The following is a 13,409-nucleotide window of genomic DNA, read 5'->3' on the forward strand; positions in this document are numbered from 1 at the left end:
ACCCAGGCTCCCCCTGGTGGAGGATTAAGGACAACACTAATAAGGGTTGGAACTGAAATTTAATATTAATTCAAGAAAACGACCTCTGTAACAATCACTATAGTAGTGGGGGAGCAGGAATCCTAAGAATCAGGGCAAAAATGCAGCACATTTTATCTCTGGCTCTTGGAGATCTGTGAGAAGCTCAGAAAGTAGACTGGCTTCGTCACTGTCCATACCTAACACTCCTTGGCTGAGTTTCTGCAATTGTGATCTGGAGGCTTGACAGACCTGTGCTGGCAAGCCCATTGCTCCGGAAAACCTGACAGGCTTGCGCCTCACTCCTCCCCCAGGCCCACGGAGGCCAGAAACGCCAATAGTTGGCCAGCACGAAGAGCTGAGCCACTTCTTTGATCCTGACGCTGGCCTCCCGCTCTGCACTTGGCAGAGGGTAAAGAGAACAAGAGTCCAGTCCAGCCCCCGCCTCACTGGCTGAGTGACCTGGGAGACATCGGCCAACCCCCAGCCTCAGGAAGGAGACAGATACTCTAGTTGAAGGGGCAGCTTCCTGGAAGGGCAGTAAGGACAGCAACGAAGGGCCCCTGCTGGGTCAAAAAGGGAGCCTGAGACCCTGGGGACAGAAATGGCAAGGGGGGCCAAGCGTGCACTGGTTTATTGACCAAACCTCACATTCTAAACAACTTGTGTGACAGGCTAGGAAACTCCTCCAGTTTCCTAGCCTGTATGGCGTCTGAACACAGAGAGTTCCTGATGGGAAGGTTTACTGGAACACAGCGTAGGCAGGGCTTACGGGGAAGGCCACCCTTGGAGGAGTCCTACGTAGGTCTTCTGGAGAAAACAGTTATACTCCACCCGCCAAAATAAGAACCCCACAATCAAAAGGTGCAAACAATTAAGAGACCCACTGTGGCCCATGACAGAGTTCTGCAGCAATTGTGGGATGTGAGCTGTTCTCTGGGGTCTGAGCCTGGGTGCTCAGGGCCTCAGCTGGCCTACCAGTGAAGGCCCGAAGGTGGTGTCTTCTCATCTTTATTGCTTTCAAGGGAGAAGGGAGGGATCCGGACATCAAAGTGGGAACCATCAGGCCTCTCGAAGCGGAATGTGCCCCTGTGAGAGAAACTGGTTTAGAGAGAGTGAGGGTTGAAGACTGGAGAGCCCAATGTCCTCAGCACCAGAACTGAGGCAGGATAAGACAGGCGTGGGCTCTCTTCTGCCTGGCTCATGCCAGGACAACACTGATCAGAGACCCAAGAGCCTATACTGGCCCTACGTGAGAAGAAGAAATGAAGCTCTCCTGAATCTGGCCCTTAGATGCACCCTGCATAAGCTACCCAACTATACTTTCAGGTTAAGGAGTGAAACTCGAGGGAAAAAACCCGACTACATGGGCAACTCAGTGCAGCATCAAAGTCACCAGACCTCTCTGACCTAAGTCCTCATTCTACAAAATCACAGGGAACTGGAAAACAGTCATAAATCAGACAAGACCCACACAGCAATGAACAGCAGATAAGGCTCCACCTCAGGACTTCACTTGGTCCAGAGTTAACTGCAAGCTATAAGCTCTCACTTTTCTGACCTGCAGTGTCCGTGGACTTGAGCTGCCCCTGCCCCAGCATGTGCTTACTCACCACATGTGCCCACTGGAAGCTTGCAGGGAGACGTGGCTGCTGTACTGGAATGCGGGCTGCTCCTTGGATAACACTGGTTCCTGTGAGGGTTCAGGCAAAATAGGTCAGGCCAGACAACCTCCCTGTACCCCGGGGCCACATGCTGACTGCCAGTCTGGGCTGGATGCCCCCTCATGCCTCCCACCATAACAGCCGACTAGCACCTTCCACAGCACAGCCATTGACCTGGGCCTTTTATTCTGACCCTGGGAAAGACAATCTCAGACTGAATGGCTGAGGTTACAGGCAGAGATGCTAAGCCCAGGATCTACTCTGTAAATACCCTGTCCAGCATCCATTCACTAAGTACCTAAGTGCCAGGAGCCACACTCTGCTCAGCAAACTTCTGCTAACTTAAGTCTGCTGGTAATCATAAAGTAATAGGTGTGATCCTAAGAAACAGAGATTTTGGTTAACTCGCCCAAAGTTATGCAGTAAATAAACAACACAGTGGGCATTTGAAAACAGACTAACTCCAAAGCCCTGTTCTTTCTTTCCCACGCTGCTTCCCCAACTCCCTGCTAACATGGATAAATGCCTGTTGAATGTGGTCCTCTCTCATGACTTTATTTCTCAGGAGATTGGGTAGGGTAACACAGGAATTGCAAAATCAGATCTCTTCAAGGACCAGCAGAGGATGTACACGTGTTAAGAGGCAGAGGAAGGATGACCAGGAGTGGTGGCGGGTCCATGCCCCACCCAAGGGCATTCCAATAGATTTTTAAAAAGGCTGGCAACCACAAGCTTTGATGGCAGACTCACTTGGATTCAAACCCAGGCCCTGCGACTACTAGCTATAGGACCATGGGCTAGTTAAACAACAGTCTCAGTCTCAGTCTCTTCATCTGTGAAATGCGTTATAAGAAAACCGATCTCACGGGTGAGATTTCTCACCCCAAACAGCCCTAAGCTTTCACACACTGAGCCTCTGTCCCTAACCACAGAGGAGGAGGAAACCATGCACTAAGCTCCTAGGCCTGCTGGGCAAGACTAGAAACTGAGCATTATTGGCCCAAAGATGCTCACCCTGCCCACCACCCCTCGGCCCCGCACTGTCTCCAAGGTGCCGGATAGACTGAATATCCTCCAGTGTCGCTCCCGGAGCTGTACTACGTCACTGTCGAGGTTCTCCAAGCGGATGCAGTAACGCCACTGCGGGGGTAGGGGAGAGAGTTCACATCTGAGAAGGAACAGACCCTGGGCCAGCCCCCTTGGAATTCTAGGAGAGCAAAGGGCAACAAAGACCGACACCAGCACTGCACTGTCTCACCTCCCGCCCCCAGAGGTAAACCTGCCCACCTCCCAACCTGCGCCCACAGGTACACCTCCTGAGCTCCCCTCCTCCCGAGGGAGACACTCACCCAGTAGACGTGGGAATTCTGGGCTTCCTGGGGGAAAAAACACAAAGAATTTCAGGCCCAGAGGGCAGGAACAAGTCTATTCCAATCAACAGCTCTCCAAGGGAGTGGATGTATTCCAGGAACGTTGCAAAGACAACAAAGCCACAGGTATCTGTGGGTTGATGATGTCTCAACTATGGCCAACAAGCCCAGAGGGAGGCAGCCTCCCTTGGGTGCATCCCTGGCGCCCTTCCTCTTCATCCTATCAAGATCACGAACAGAGCTGGATGCCAACAAAAACCAGCCCTGGGGCTCTTCCCTTTCTCACCACCCTCCCTGTCTTCCCCCACATTACTGCTGGTCCAGGCTGCTGTCCTCCTCCTCGGCCTTTCCATATCCCAACCTTATTTCAATACTTGGAATGCTGTATGTTGGCCTCCCGCCACTACCATGAGCTTCTGAAAGGCAGGGGACAGGGTTTCATTTATATTTGTATCCCCAGGACCTAGCTTACGGCCAAGCAAAAAATAGCTCAATAAATGCATAAAAAGTGGGAAGATGAGCCTACACTGATTTAAACAAGTATGTGTATATTCTTCATAGACATGGCTCCCTTTGAGCCGGAAGAGAAGGAAGAGTCAGCCAGGAGGCCCCCTTCCTGGGATCTGAGAGTTTCCTCGCTCTAGGTCTTGGTGTCAGCTGTTGCCAAGAGGCTGCTCAATCCCAATCAATACACGCAGCACTTGAAAGCAGAACCACAGGCACGTGGTTTAAATTTGGAACCCACACCAGCAGTCACTGGGGACACCACACAGAACCTGGGGGCCTAGCCCTGAGGGGAGGTCCCAGGCTGGGCACATACCCTCATGCCCATGTAGAAGGGGATGACGGTGACACGGATGTTCTCGGTTGTTTCCCGGTGGACATCGGAGAGCTCCAGCCAGGGGTGATTCTTCTCTTGCCAGGCCCGTAGCGTCTCCCGAGCCACAAAAGGGGGTGCTGGGGCAAGAGATCGACTGGTTAGTCCAGGCCAGCGTCCGGGGCGTTACACCCTGCCCAACTGCTCCTCCTAGAGAACCCTTCCCAGCGGTGGCCCAGGTAAACAAGACACCCAAACATGAGCAAAAGCACAGGCTGGAAGAAAGCACAGAACTGCCTACCAAGAATAAGCCCTGAGGAGGTATGTGACGTCAGAGGAAGAGAAATGGACGGGGAGTTAGGAGCCCTGGTTTTCAGACCTCACTCTGCCACCACCTAGCAACCTTGAGTCCCTTCTCATCATCCCTGAGCCTGTTTCCATATCTGTGAGGAGGAGATAATAGCCATCTACTTGACAGGTCTAATGGGAGATTAAATAAGATTGTAGAAATAGAGCTTTGAAATTGCTTCTGGGATATTCTCTTTGAGGAAAGGGCCCTCCCACTCCACCTTCCCTCTATGATAGAGGTTACCTTTTGTCTGGTCATATAGAAGAAATCTTTCAAAGAGCTCATGCTGGATGGGAACCTGATCAGTGGAGGTGTACGGGAGGATGTCTTCATGGCTGACATAATCCAGGCCTGGCAGAGAGACAGAGACAAAGAGACAGTGAAACTCACACAGGAAGGGGGAGGAATGGGGCTGAAAAGAAACACAATTCCTGGCCTTATGGCAGGGTGGGATGACCCTGGCACCCCTGCTCTCAGCATCTATACTCCCTCCCAGCAGATTAAAGGACAGCAGAAAGGCCTCAGAATCCTCTCCCTGAGACACACCAGACCCTCCTCATCGACAGGCACCACCCAGACGCTCCTTACTCACCTGGGATGGCATAGAGGGCCCGGCTGTCATCATGGTTAGCCAAGAAAGTCACAGCTTCTGTCTGAGATCTCTGAGACTAAGGCAAGAAGCGAGTCAGAGATTTTCTCGGTCACTATCCAGTCCTGAGGACTTAGGGCCCAGTGCTGATCTGGGCCTGTTTGACCCCTCTCCTTCTCTTAGTCCCCATCACGGTTCGGGGCTTTCCCATGGAAAGGAGCCCCAGGTGCAACCATCTTGCTTACTTACTATATGTGGACAGTCTCGGGCATCAATCAGCACCTGATAGTAAGTGTGAGTTTTGCCTTTCACCTCCTTCGAGCCATGGCCGGCAGGGTTCTCTGCTCTATGGGGCAGGAGAAGAAGCCCAAGATCAACCCCAGAAAAACAGAAGCAGTGCCTGCCCCAGCTCCCTACCACCCCCTCACCTAAACAGACCGGTGCCCGAGCTGAAGGAGCTTAGCACCAGCTGGGTAGCTGTGTAGCACACCCTGGCCCAGCATTCCTCAGTCAGGGGCAAGCAACAGAGTGTGGTGTAGAGTCATCATTTGTCTTACTCTCTGGATGCCTCTTAGAAAAAAAGGGCCACGCTGAGCATATCAAACTGCTGCCTTAGTCCCTGGAGCCCAGAGCACCCTACTCTTCTCACATCCCAGGGGCTGTCTGTGATCATTTAATGGAGCTGGGCCTTTTCTTTTTTAATGTACTCTAGTGACGATAAGAGATTAAGGAAAAGATTCTAACTGAACATCAAGAAATCAAGAAGCCTGGTCCCCCAGATGCCCTCTGGGGTACTTATAATGCAAATTGAGAATGCCTTGGGAGAGCATCCTGGGGAGACCTAAAGGGACCCCCTAGCTTAAGACTGTCCCTGGCACTCAACACTTTTGTCTCCATGGGTATTAGTGCCAAGGGAGTGTTCTGGGACCGCTCCTAAGGCCCAGAAGAATGCTGTCTTCAGTGCTGGGACCCCAATTATGTATGTCTGCCATGAGTCAGGCCTCCTCCTGAGGATACTGTGAGGCACGATAGGGAAACTTACTTTTCTGGAGCTACAGAAGCCACATCCCGGTCATACAGTCTGGCCTGCCAGGGAAACAGGACAACACCTCGGTAGCCAAAAACACTGTGAAGGAAAAGCTGGGAGAAAAGAGAGGCCTCAGTCAGTCTGCAGCCCAGCAGGTCCATCCAGGTGGGGCCCCGACCACTAAGTGGCACAGGTGGTGGCAACTCCAGCACAAGGTCTTGCTACTCTTTCCCTTGAACTCTGTGATCCACTCAGACCAACTCTGGAACATGTTTACTGCCTCTTTACCTGGCTGACTTCTACTCATCCTTTTTTTTTTTTAATTTATTTATTTTTGGCTGCATTGGGTCTTTGTTGCTGTGCACAGGCTTTGGGGGCTACTCTTCGTTGCGGTGCATGGGCTTCTCATTGCGGTGGCTTCTCTTGTTGTGGAGCACGGGCTCTACAGCGCAGGCTCAGTAGTTGTGGCTCATGGGCTCTAGAGCGCAGGATCAGTAGCTGTGGCGCACGGGCTTAGTTGCTCTGCGGCATGTGGAATCTTCCCAGGCCAGGGCTCGAACCCGTGTCCCCTGCATTGGCAGGCAGATTCTTAACCACTGCGCCACCAGGGAAGCCCCTACTCATCCTTTAGGCCATACCTGAGGCCTCTAGGAAGCCTTCGCTCACCTCCCCTCCAGTTAGCACACTGTACAGCCGTTGACCATTTGCATATTGTAATTCCTTTCTAGACTGTCAACTCCATGAAGGCATTGCTTTCTGAGTTAACACCAATGCATAAAGCTCAGTCCATTGTAGGCACACGGAAAAAAAAAAGTTGAATAAACAAAAAGTCCTCCTTACCTACAAGGGGCCTAAATCTATCTCAGTGGATCTGGCACAAAGCTGACATAGAAAAAGAGACTCACACCCAGAGCTTACTTCACTGCAATCAGTTCAACTATGACAAAGCATCAGAAAGCAGGTTTGCTTTTCTGAAAGCTCCCTCCACTGGCTTCCCACCAGCCACTATGTTAGATGACTCTTCGGCAACAGGACTCTCTCCTCAATACAGTCCAAACCATCTCTGTCCACACTAACTTGGAAACAGAACCCAATGACACATGAAATGTATTCAAATCCAGGAAAACAGAAAACCCGTCTTAAAAAAAAAAAACAAAAAAAAAAACTTGATTCTGGTCTGGCACCAAACACCAAGGCAGAAAACCGTACTTTCATTCCTGTGACCAAATCTGACCCTTTCAGAAGCAGAGCACACAGTGAAAATGAAAGATGATGCAGCCCAGCACTCACCTGCCCAGTCTCATATTTTCCGTTCTGTTTTGGCACTTCAAACACACCAACTGTCTCCAAAACTTTGCCCTCTGGTCGGTTTCTGATTAGGAAGGAAAAGAACAAGCAACTGAACAGCTAAGAAGTGAAGGGTACTAATCCATCAGTAAAAGCTACTAGGATACTGAGGGGCCAGGGCAATGACAGCAGAGAAGGGTCACAGCAGTGGGGCCAGCTGAAGCAGGTAAGGGTCCTGTCAAGTCACCACTCCACAGAGATTCTGCCTTTCCTCCTTTGAGGTCCAGCCACAGATGCCTCCATAAGATCTGACTGCTCCCAGATCACTTTCTTCTCTCTTGACTCTCAGCATTCCTCATATCATGCCCTCAGACCCTGCTTAATTGTATGCCTTGCCTCCATTCCTTCCCTGACCCACCCTCCTGAACTCCCACAGCATTTTCACTGCCCTTCCCACCTTGCATTTCAGTTATTTGTGTCCCTGTCTTATCTCCATTAGAGACTGCAAGTTCTTTGGGAGCAATGCCTGTGTCTGATTAGCCTGTGCTCCCCCTCAAAGCCTAGTGTATAAACGGTGCTCAAAAAGTACTTATTTTGTGTTATAATTCCATGTCCATCTCCCCCTCTAAACTGCAGTCCTCACCCCTGCACTACACCTAGTATTATTCTCTCAATCTAGTTTTTGTTCAGATTTAATCAGTTTTCACAGGAGCCTTAAATTGGAAATAGCTATCATCTCTCCCCAGTGTCCGTGTCTAATCTCACCCACTAAAAGGTCAGCTCTTACAGTGGTCTCTCCGGACAGGGCTGCTCTTTCTAGGGGTCCTTCAAAGCACTGTCTTCTTACTGTTTTGGAGATGTGAACTTTATGCTTCCTGCCACTTGATTCACCCGCCCCAATTTGATCTGCCTGGCCCATCCCTAGAGACGCTGCTCACACCATCCCCATGGCCTCAAACCCCCTTCCCCAAGTCACATAAAGAGAAAGTGTGTCCCCAAGGTCACATTGAAACCTGGGACCCACGCAGGGCGCAGATTCGGGTCCTGTTTCCCACTTCTAACATCTTTCTGTGGGACGCCTTGGCCCAGTCACGGGCTGGGGGAAAGCCCTAGGACTTAATTCAAGGGCTGCCCAGTAACAGCGGCGCTCGGATTCCCGCATTCGGGGAAGTAAGATTCGCTCCGGGAGGGTCAGTAGTTCCCCCTCAGAGCCAGCCCTGCACAACCCAGGGCTCTGGGCCGCGCTCCCTTGTCCGCTCCTGGCACGTGGTGCGGGCAGCGCAGTCGGCTCCCGGCCGGAACCCTCTCCCGGGTCGAACTCCAATCACCCCCAGCCGGCCGGGTTCCCTGACCTCCCCTCTGGCCCGGGACACGCTCCCTGGGCTCCGGGCTCGGCCCCCGTGCTCCGTCCCTCACCGGGACGAGAGGTGCCTCCGCGTCGTCGTGGTCGCCACTGGTGGGAAGGTCCCAGCTCCACCCGCCGCACAGAGCGGCCTCGGCCCCCGGGCCCCGGTCAGCGACCGGGACCACCAGCGACTGCCCACGGTCAGGGCCCGCCGGGCCACACAACCCGCCATGTCCCGCCCGAGTACCCGCTGGGCTGCTGACACAGGGCCCGACCCGCCGCCGGGCGGCGTTCCACCCCCGCCCCACACTGCCCCGCGCCGCTTCCCCGCCCCCTTGGCCCTCTGCCCCGCCCCGCGAGCTTCGCGCTCCTTCCGGCACAGGCGGACGGAAGTCCCGGCCCGGGGTCACCTGACCCTAAAGTGGGCTAGTCATGGCGTCTTCCTTGTTAGCTGGCGAGCGACTTGTACGCGCTTTGGGCCCCGGCGGGGAGCTGGAGCCAGAGCAGCTGCCCGGGAAGCTGCGGGCAGAGCTTGAGGCCGTGCTAGGGAAGAAGCACAAGGGCGGCGATCGCTCGGCTGGCCCCGCTCGCCTGGTTTCTTTCCGCCTGATCCGGGACCTGCATCAGTACCTGAGAGAAAGGGGTGAGCCCCAGTCTCCAGTCCAGAGTCGCCTCCTTTTTTCCAGAGTTTAGTCTCTCCTGAGGTTTTTTTTCCTACCTCTAGCATTTTTATGAGGGATTGCATTACTCCCAGCAAAGCCAATCTACTGAGGCAGGGTTGTGGTGAAGGAAAGTACAGTGTTCAATGCAGGGTGCCAAGCAAGGGAGTGGGAGACAAGCCTCAGATCCATTTCAGCTTGGTCTTTGAGTTAAGGGGTTTTCGTTTAAGGGAGAAGAACAAAGAGGCTGGGAATAATCACTGTCATGTGACATTTCCTAATTGTCGTTTTGCGAGTCAGGATGTCTCTGATTTAGGATTCTCAGGCCAGGTGGTCCATGGCTCTGGCGTCTGTTAGCTCACCTTGCCCTGGAGAAACAACCGGAGTTTGCAGGTTAATGATGATATCTATAACAGCACTTTTAGTACATTAAAGATGTTATCAGCAATAGCAGTTTTAGTCATCTGACTCTGGTTCATTAGTATTGTTAGCAAAGGATTGAGGTTAGAGGGGACAAGAAAGGGAATAAAGTTTTGGATAGAGAGATTAATTATAAACTCAGTAAGGGAACTCAGTTTTAGGGGGACTGGGTTTCAAATCCATCACTCTCCTTCACCCATGGAATGATCATCTGGCCAACCCCAGAGTCACCTCATAAACCCTGGGGAACCCACTCCCTTCATAATTTCCATGGGAATTCTTCGTGGATGACAAAATTTACTTGTGCAGTTTCTGTTCTCTTGAGTCTCCTCTTTACTTCCAGGCCCACTTAGGCCCACCTGACCCTTGAGGAAGTCCAAGTTCTAACTCAATACCACTGCACAGGTTCAGTTTCTTTCTTTTAAGCCACATTAAAAAACATCTTAGCATAGTGAGCTTGCCCTGTTTGGGAATCTGGATTTCTTAGCAAGAGTGCCAAATCTGATGGTTTTTTTGTTTGTTTTGGCTGCGCCGCTCAGCTTGTGGGATCTTAGCTCCCCAATCAGGGATTGAACCTGGGCCCTCAGCAGTGAAAGTGCGGAGTCCTAACCACTGGACCACCAGGGAATTCCCTAATGGGATTTTTTTGTTTGTTTTTGTTTTTGGATATAGGATGATGGGAAAGTGTGTTGAAAGATCTGAACTGGGAGTAGCATCTGTGTTCTAGTTCTAGCTCTGCTATTAACTCTTCTTGGAGAAGTCATTTCTCTTCCTTGGGCCTCAGTTCCCTGAACATGTAAAGGGGGGCAGTAGGATTAACTGACATGTAAGGTCTTTTGCCAGAATTAACAGCCTACCCAGAAGTGTGAAGGGTAGATTCTTCAATTATTGGAACTAAAAAGGACCTTAGAGATCATCTAGTACAGGGTCCTGTGAGTATTTGCCACCACTACGCCTTAAACCTATTTAGGGCAAGTTCTGTTGTGGCCACAGAAATTACCTAACTTAAAGGCAGATATAAATGGCTTACATGTTATTAGCTGTGACATTGGTAGGGTAATTGAGAGCCAACAATTAAAGTCAGTATGTAGCACTAGGAGATACTTATGTGGGATTGTCCTAGTTTCTTCCCAGTTGAAAATGATCCTGGAGATGAATTGATACAGGCATGGCCGTGTTTTATTTTGGTAGAAAGAACTGAAGAGCTAGACCCTTCTCTGATGTTAATCCTTCAACCTCAGCTCTATGCATCATTACGTTTGTGGAAATCTTTTCTTTCTAGGTTCCACACTATACCTTCATGAGCTCCTAGAAGGCAGTGAAATCTATCTCCCAGAGGTTGTGAAGCCTCCTCGGGTATGTAAGGGATATGTTTGTGAGAGTGGGTGTTGGTTGAGTTGGGTTTACTCATGATACATCCAAATTTATGAATCAACATTTGGGCTCAAAAATTTGTCTTTTAAATCCTTGAATACTGGGGTGGGGGAACCAGATATTGTCCTCCCAGTCTGACAGCTTGGAAAACTGAAATTTAAAAAAAAAATTTTCCAAAGCACTGGAGGCAGAACTGGTACGTGGGTCTTCTTAGCAGTACTTTGTCCCCTGAAACTAGTGATTGTGACCTGCTTTCTAGCAAGCTGGGAATATCATTCTTCTCATTTGATTTTTCTGCCTCAGAACCCAGAGCTAGTTGCCCGTCTGGAGAAGATTAAGATACAGCTGGCCAATGAGGAATATAAGCGGATCACCCGCAATGTCACCTGTCAGGTAAGGGCCCACTCTTCAATACATGGACTGTGTAGCCCCTGAAAGCAGGGCCCTGCACTGGGAAGAGGTACAGATGAAAGAAGCAACATGGAAACTTGGTTTATATACTATTAAGGGACCGTAGAAGCTCTGTGCTGCGTACAAGCCAAATACAATTCCCAACTCATTTACTGAGACTCTGGGCTCAGATGGTGACTGATTTTTAAAGGTTGTAGAGGGTGGGGATGAGCCTGGAGCCATTCTTCTGACAGGGCTCCCTCCTATTCTCTGTATGCTCCTGCCCCAGAGCAGGAGAGGGGTACATGGGTACTGGGAACCTATGTCTCTTCTCTGAAATGCTTGACCTGTGGTCCAGAGAAGAATCCAACTGGTCCCAGACAAAATCCATGGAGAAGGCAGAAGTAATGTGTTGGGTAATAAAGAGGGCTGAGCCCAGACTGACAAATGAATACTTGCTGGGCTGGCTCTGAGCTTCTTCCATTCTGAAATCCTTTGCTTTTTCTTTTTCCCAGGATTCAAGGCATGGTGGAACCCTCAGTGACCTGGGAAAGCAAGGTGAGGGACTAGGAAATCAGGCTGCTAAAGCCTCTCCCTGGGACCGGTCAGTCATGGCCCTCCTTCCCACTCCAGTGCTCTGGGTTTAAGCCTGAGCTATTCAGGCTTGCTGTTGGAGGGAAACCCAGCTGAGGGGGGAGGCAGCTGTGAGATAAAAGGGCCTCTTGGAGGATGCTGACCTAACGGTTTCTTCCCTGGGCTCCTCCCCAAAGTGAGGTCAGTGAAGGCTCTGGTCATCACCATCTTTAACTTCATTGTCACGGTGGCAGCTGCCTTCGTCTGCACTTACCTTGGAAGCCAGTATATCTTCACAGAAATGACCTCGGTGAGTAGGTACTGGTCAGGGCAGGGTGCCCCAGGTGGGAGTGTTAGTGGGAAAGGGAGGACGTATGTGAAAATGCCTTGAACAGGTTAGGTATTTATGTGATAAACAAGGGGGACATTAGATCTATCCAACAGTCATAGGGGTAGGTAATAACCTCAGGAGAATCCAGATCCTCTTTTCTTCACTTCCCCCCAACTTATGGGCTGGGTTGAGGTCCTCTCCATCCTTATTAGGTGCTAGAGGCTGCAGAGCTGGAAGCTGGCCTGCATCCCCTAAGCCTGGTTCTCGCACTTCCCAGCAGGTACTGGCAGCATTGATCGTGGCCTCTGTGGTGGGTCTGGCTGAGCTGTACATCATGGTGCGGGTGATGGAAGGTGAGCTGGGAGAGCTGTAACCGTGCTTCATCATCAAAGTCTGGAGACTCCAGGCTCCCAGCTGCCAATCACTGATTCTCAGTCAACCCATCAGGCTCTTTGTACTCAGCTCCGGTTAGTCAGAGGGCTGAGCCAAGACCACCTGCTGTTCCTGTGCGGAGCCCCATCCTCTGTCAGTTTACAGAGTGGGCAGTAGAGGAGACTCAGACAACGACTGGAAAGAACTGGTCTAGCTGTACATTCTCCTGAACCCGGTGCCCATCTGCCTTCTACAGTCCATTCTGGGCATTGCTGGGGCTGGGTTTTTTTTTTCCATTGGAAGTAAAGAGAATCCAGGCCTTTCCAGAAGTAGATCATACTGCCTTGAACTTGCCCAGGTGCAGAAATCAGTGGTCCTCCTTGCTCCACACATCTTGATGCAGACCTGTAATTTAGATTAGAAGACTCCAAGAAAGCAGAAGGGATTCCCTTTCTTCAGTTTGTGCTGGAAGAGGAACCAATTAGAGGACATCAAATAAGAGAAAGCCGGGTGGTACAGGATGGTGGAATCAGAAGCAAGGCAGCTACCTTATTGGAATCTTAGTTTCTGTCTTCATCTTCTTCCTTCTGCTTGCCTTGCTCAGATTTTCTATATGCTTCTGCCCGTCTCCACCACTCACCAGCCCTCCTTAAACCTCCCACCTTCCTATCACCCTTTGCTCTGCTTCCAAAAATGAAAACAGTTCAGATGGCAAAACAGTATGTTTGCTTTTAATTGCAAAACCCCTTGTGCTTGTTTGTATTTGTGGGGAGAGTATGCCTACTGTGAATTGTCTCAACTAATAAAGGGAGACATTCTTGGTA

General features: G+C 50.9%; 2 protein-coding genes across 3 annotated transcripts; one reads left to right on the forward strand and one right to left on the reverse strand.

Annotated features, from left to right (window-relative positions):
• Positions 1-40: 40 nt before the first annotated feature.
• Positions 41-8,770, reverse strand: POLDIP2 (DNA polymerase delta interacting protein 2). Its single transcript, XM_059908010.1, has 11 exons — positions 8,538-8,770; positions 7,125-7,206; positions 5,850-5,947; positions 5,057-5,153; positions 4,811-4,886; positions 4,462-4,569; positions 3,873-4,009; positions 3,032-3,058; positions 2,697-2,822; positions 1,632-1,711; positions 41-1,107 (listed from the first exon to the last, which is right to left on the reverse strand). The coding sequence occupies exons 1-11, from the start codon at positions 8,696-8,698 to the stop codon at positions 993-995; spliced, it is 1,107 nt and encodes a 368-aa protein (XP_059763993.1). The 5' UTR covers positions 8,699-8,770; the 3' UTR covers positions 41-992.
• A 91-nt stretch (positions 8,771-8,861) lies between these two features.
• On the forward strand, positions 8,862-13,409 carry TMEM199 (transmembrane protein 199). Of its 2 annotated transcripts, none has more exons than XM_059908512.1 (6): positions 8,862-9,109; positions 10,828-10,901; positions 11,223-11,312; positions 11,825-11,867; positions 12,080-12,192; positions 12,491-13,409. In XM_059908512.1, exons 1-6 carry the CDS (start codon positions 8,899-8,901, stop codon positions 12,584-12,586), a joined length of 627 nt encoding a protein of 208 aa, XP_059764495.1. In that variant the 5' UTR covers positions 8,862-8,898; the 3' UTR covers positions 12,587-13,409. The 2 variants fall into 2 exon arrangements, with proteins under 2 accessions (XP_059764495.1, XP_059764496.1); XM_059908513.1 differs by having other exon boundaries at positions 12,494-13,409.

This window comes from Balaenoptera ricei, chromosome 20, assembly GCF_028023285.1.
Source record: "Balaenoptera ricei isolate mBalRic1 chromosome 20, mBalRic1.hap2, whole genome shotgun sequence".
NCBI classification, from domain to species: Eukaryota; Metazoa; Chordata; class Mammalia; order Artiodactyla; family Balaenopteridae; genus Balaenoptera; species Balaenoptera ricei.

What these genes read in the sequence shown, in the direction of transcription:
- POLDIP2 (XM_059908010.1), bottom strand. Translation starts at nt 8,698, where the DNA reads ATGGCGGGTTGTGTGGCCCGGCGGGCCCTGACCGTGGGCAGTCGCTGG. An exon ending in GGCCCTCTATGCCATCCCAG is followed by an intron (nt 4,570 to 4,810) that starts GTGAGTAAGGAG and finishes TCTCTCTGCCAG; the next exon opens with GCCTGGATTATGTCAGCCAT. An exon ending in AGAATTCCCACGTCTACTGG is followed by an intron (nt 2,823 to 3,031) that starts GTGAGTGTCTCC and finishes CTACCCCCGCAG; the next exon opens with TGGCGTTACTGCATCCGCTT.
- TMEM199 (XM_059908512.1), top strand. Translation starts at nt 8,899, where the DNA reads ATGGCGTCTTCCTTGTTAGCTGGCGAGCGACTTGTACGCGCTTTGGGC. An exon ending in TCAGTACCTGAGAGAAAGGG is followed by an intron (nt 9,110 to 10,827) that starts GTGAGCCCCAGT and finishes TTTTCTTTCTAG; the next exon opens with GTTCCACACTATACCTTCAT. An exon ending in TCTTCACAGAAATGACCTCG is followed by an intron (nt 12,193 to 12,490) that starts GTGAGTAGGTAC and finishes CGCACTTCCCAG; the next exon opens with CAGGTACTGGCAGCATTGAT.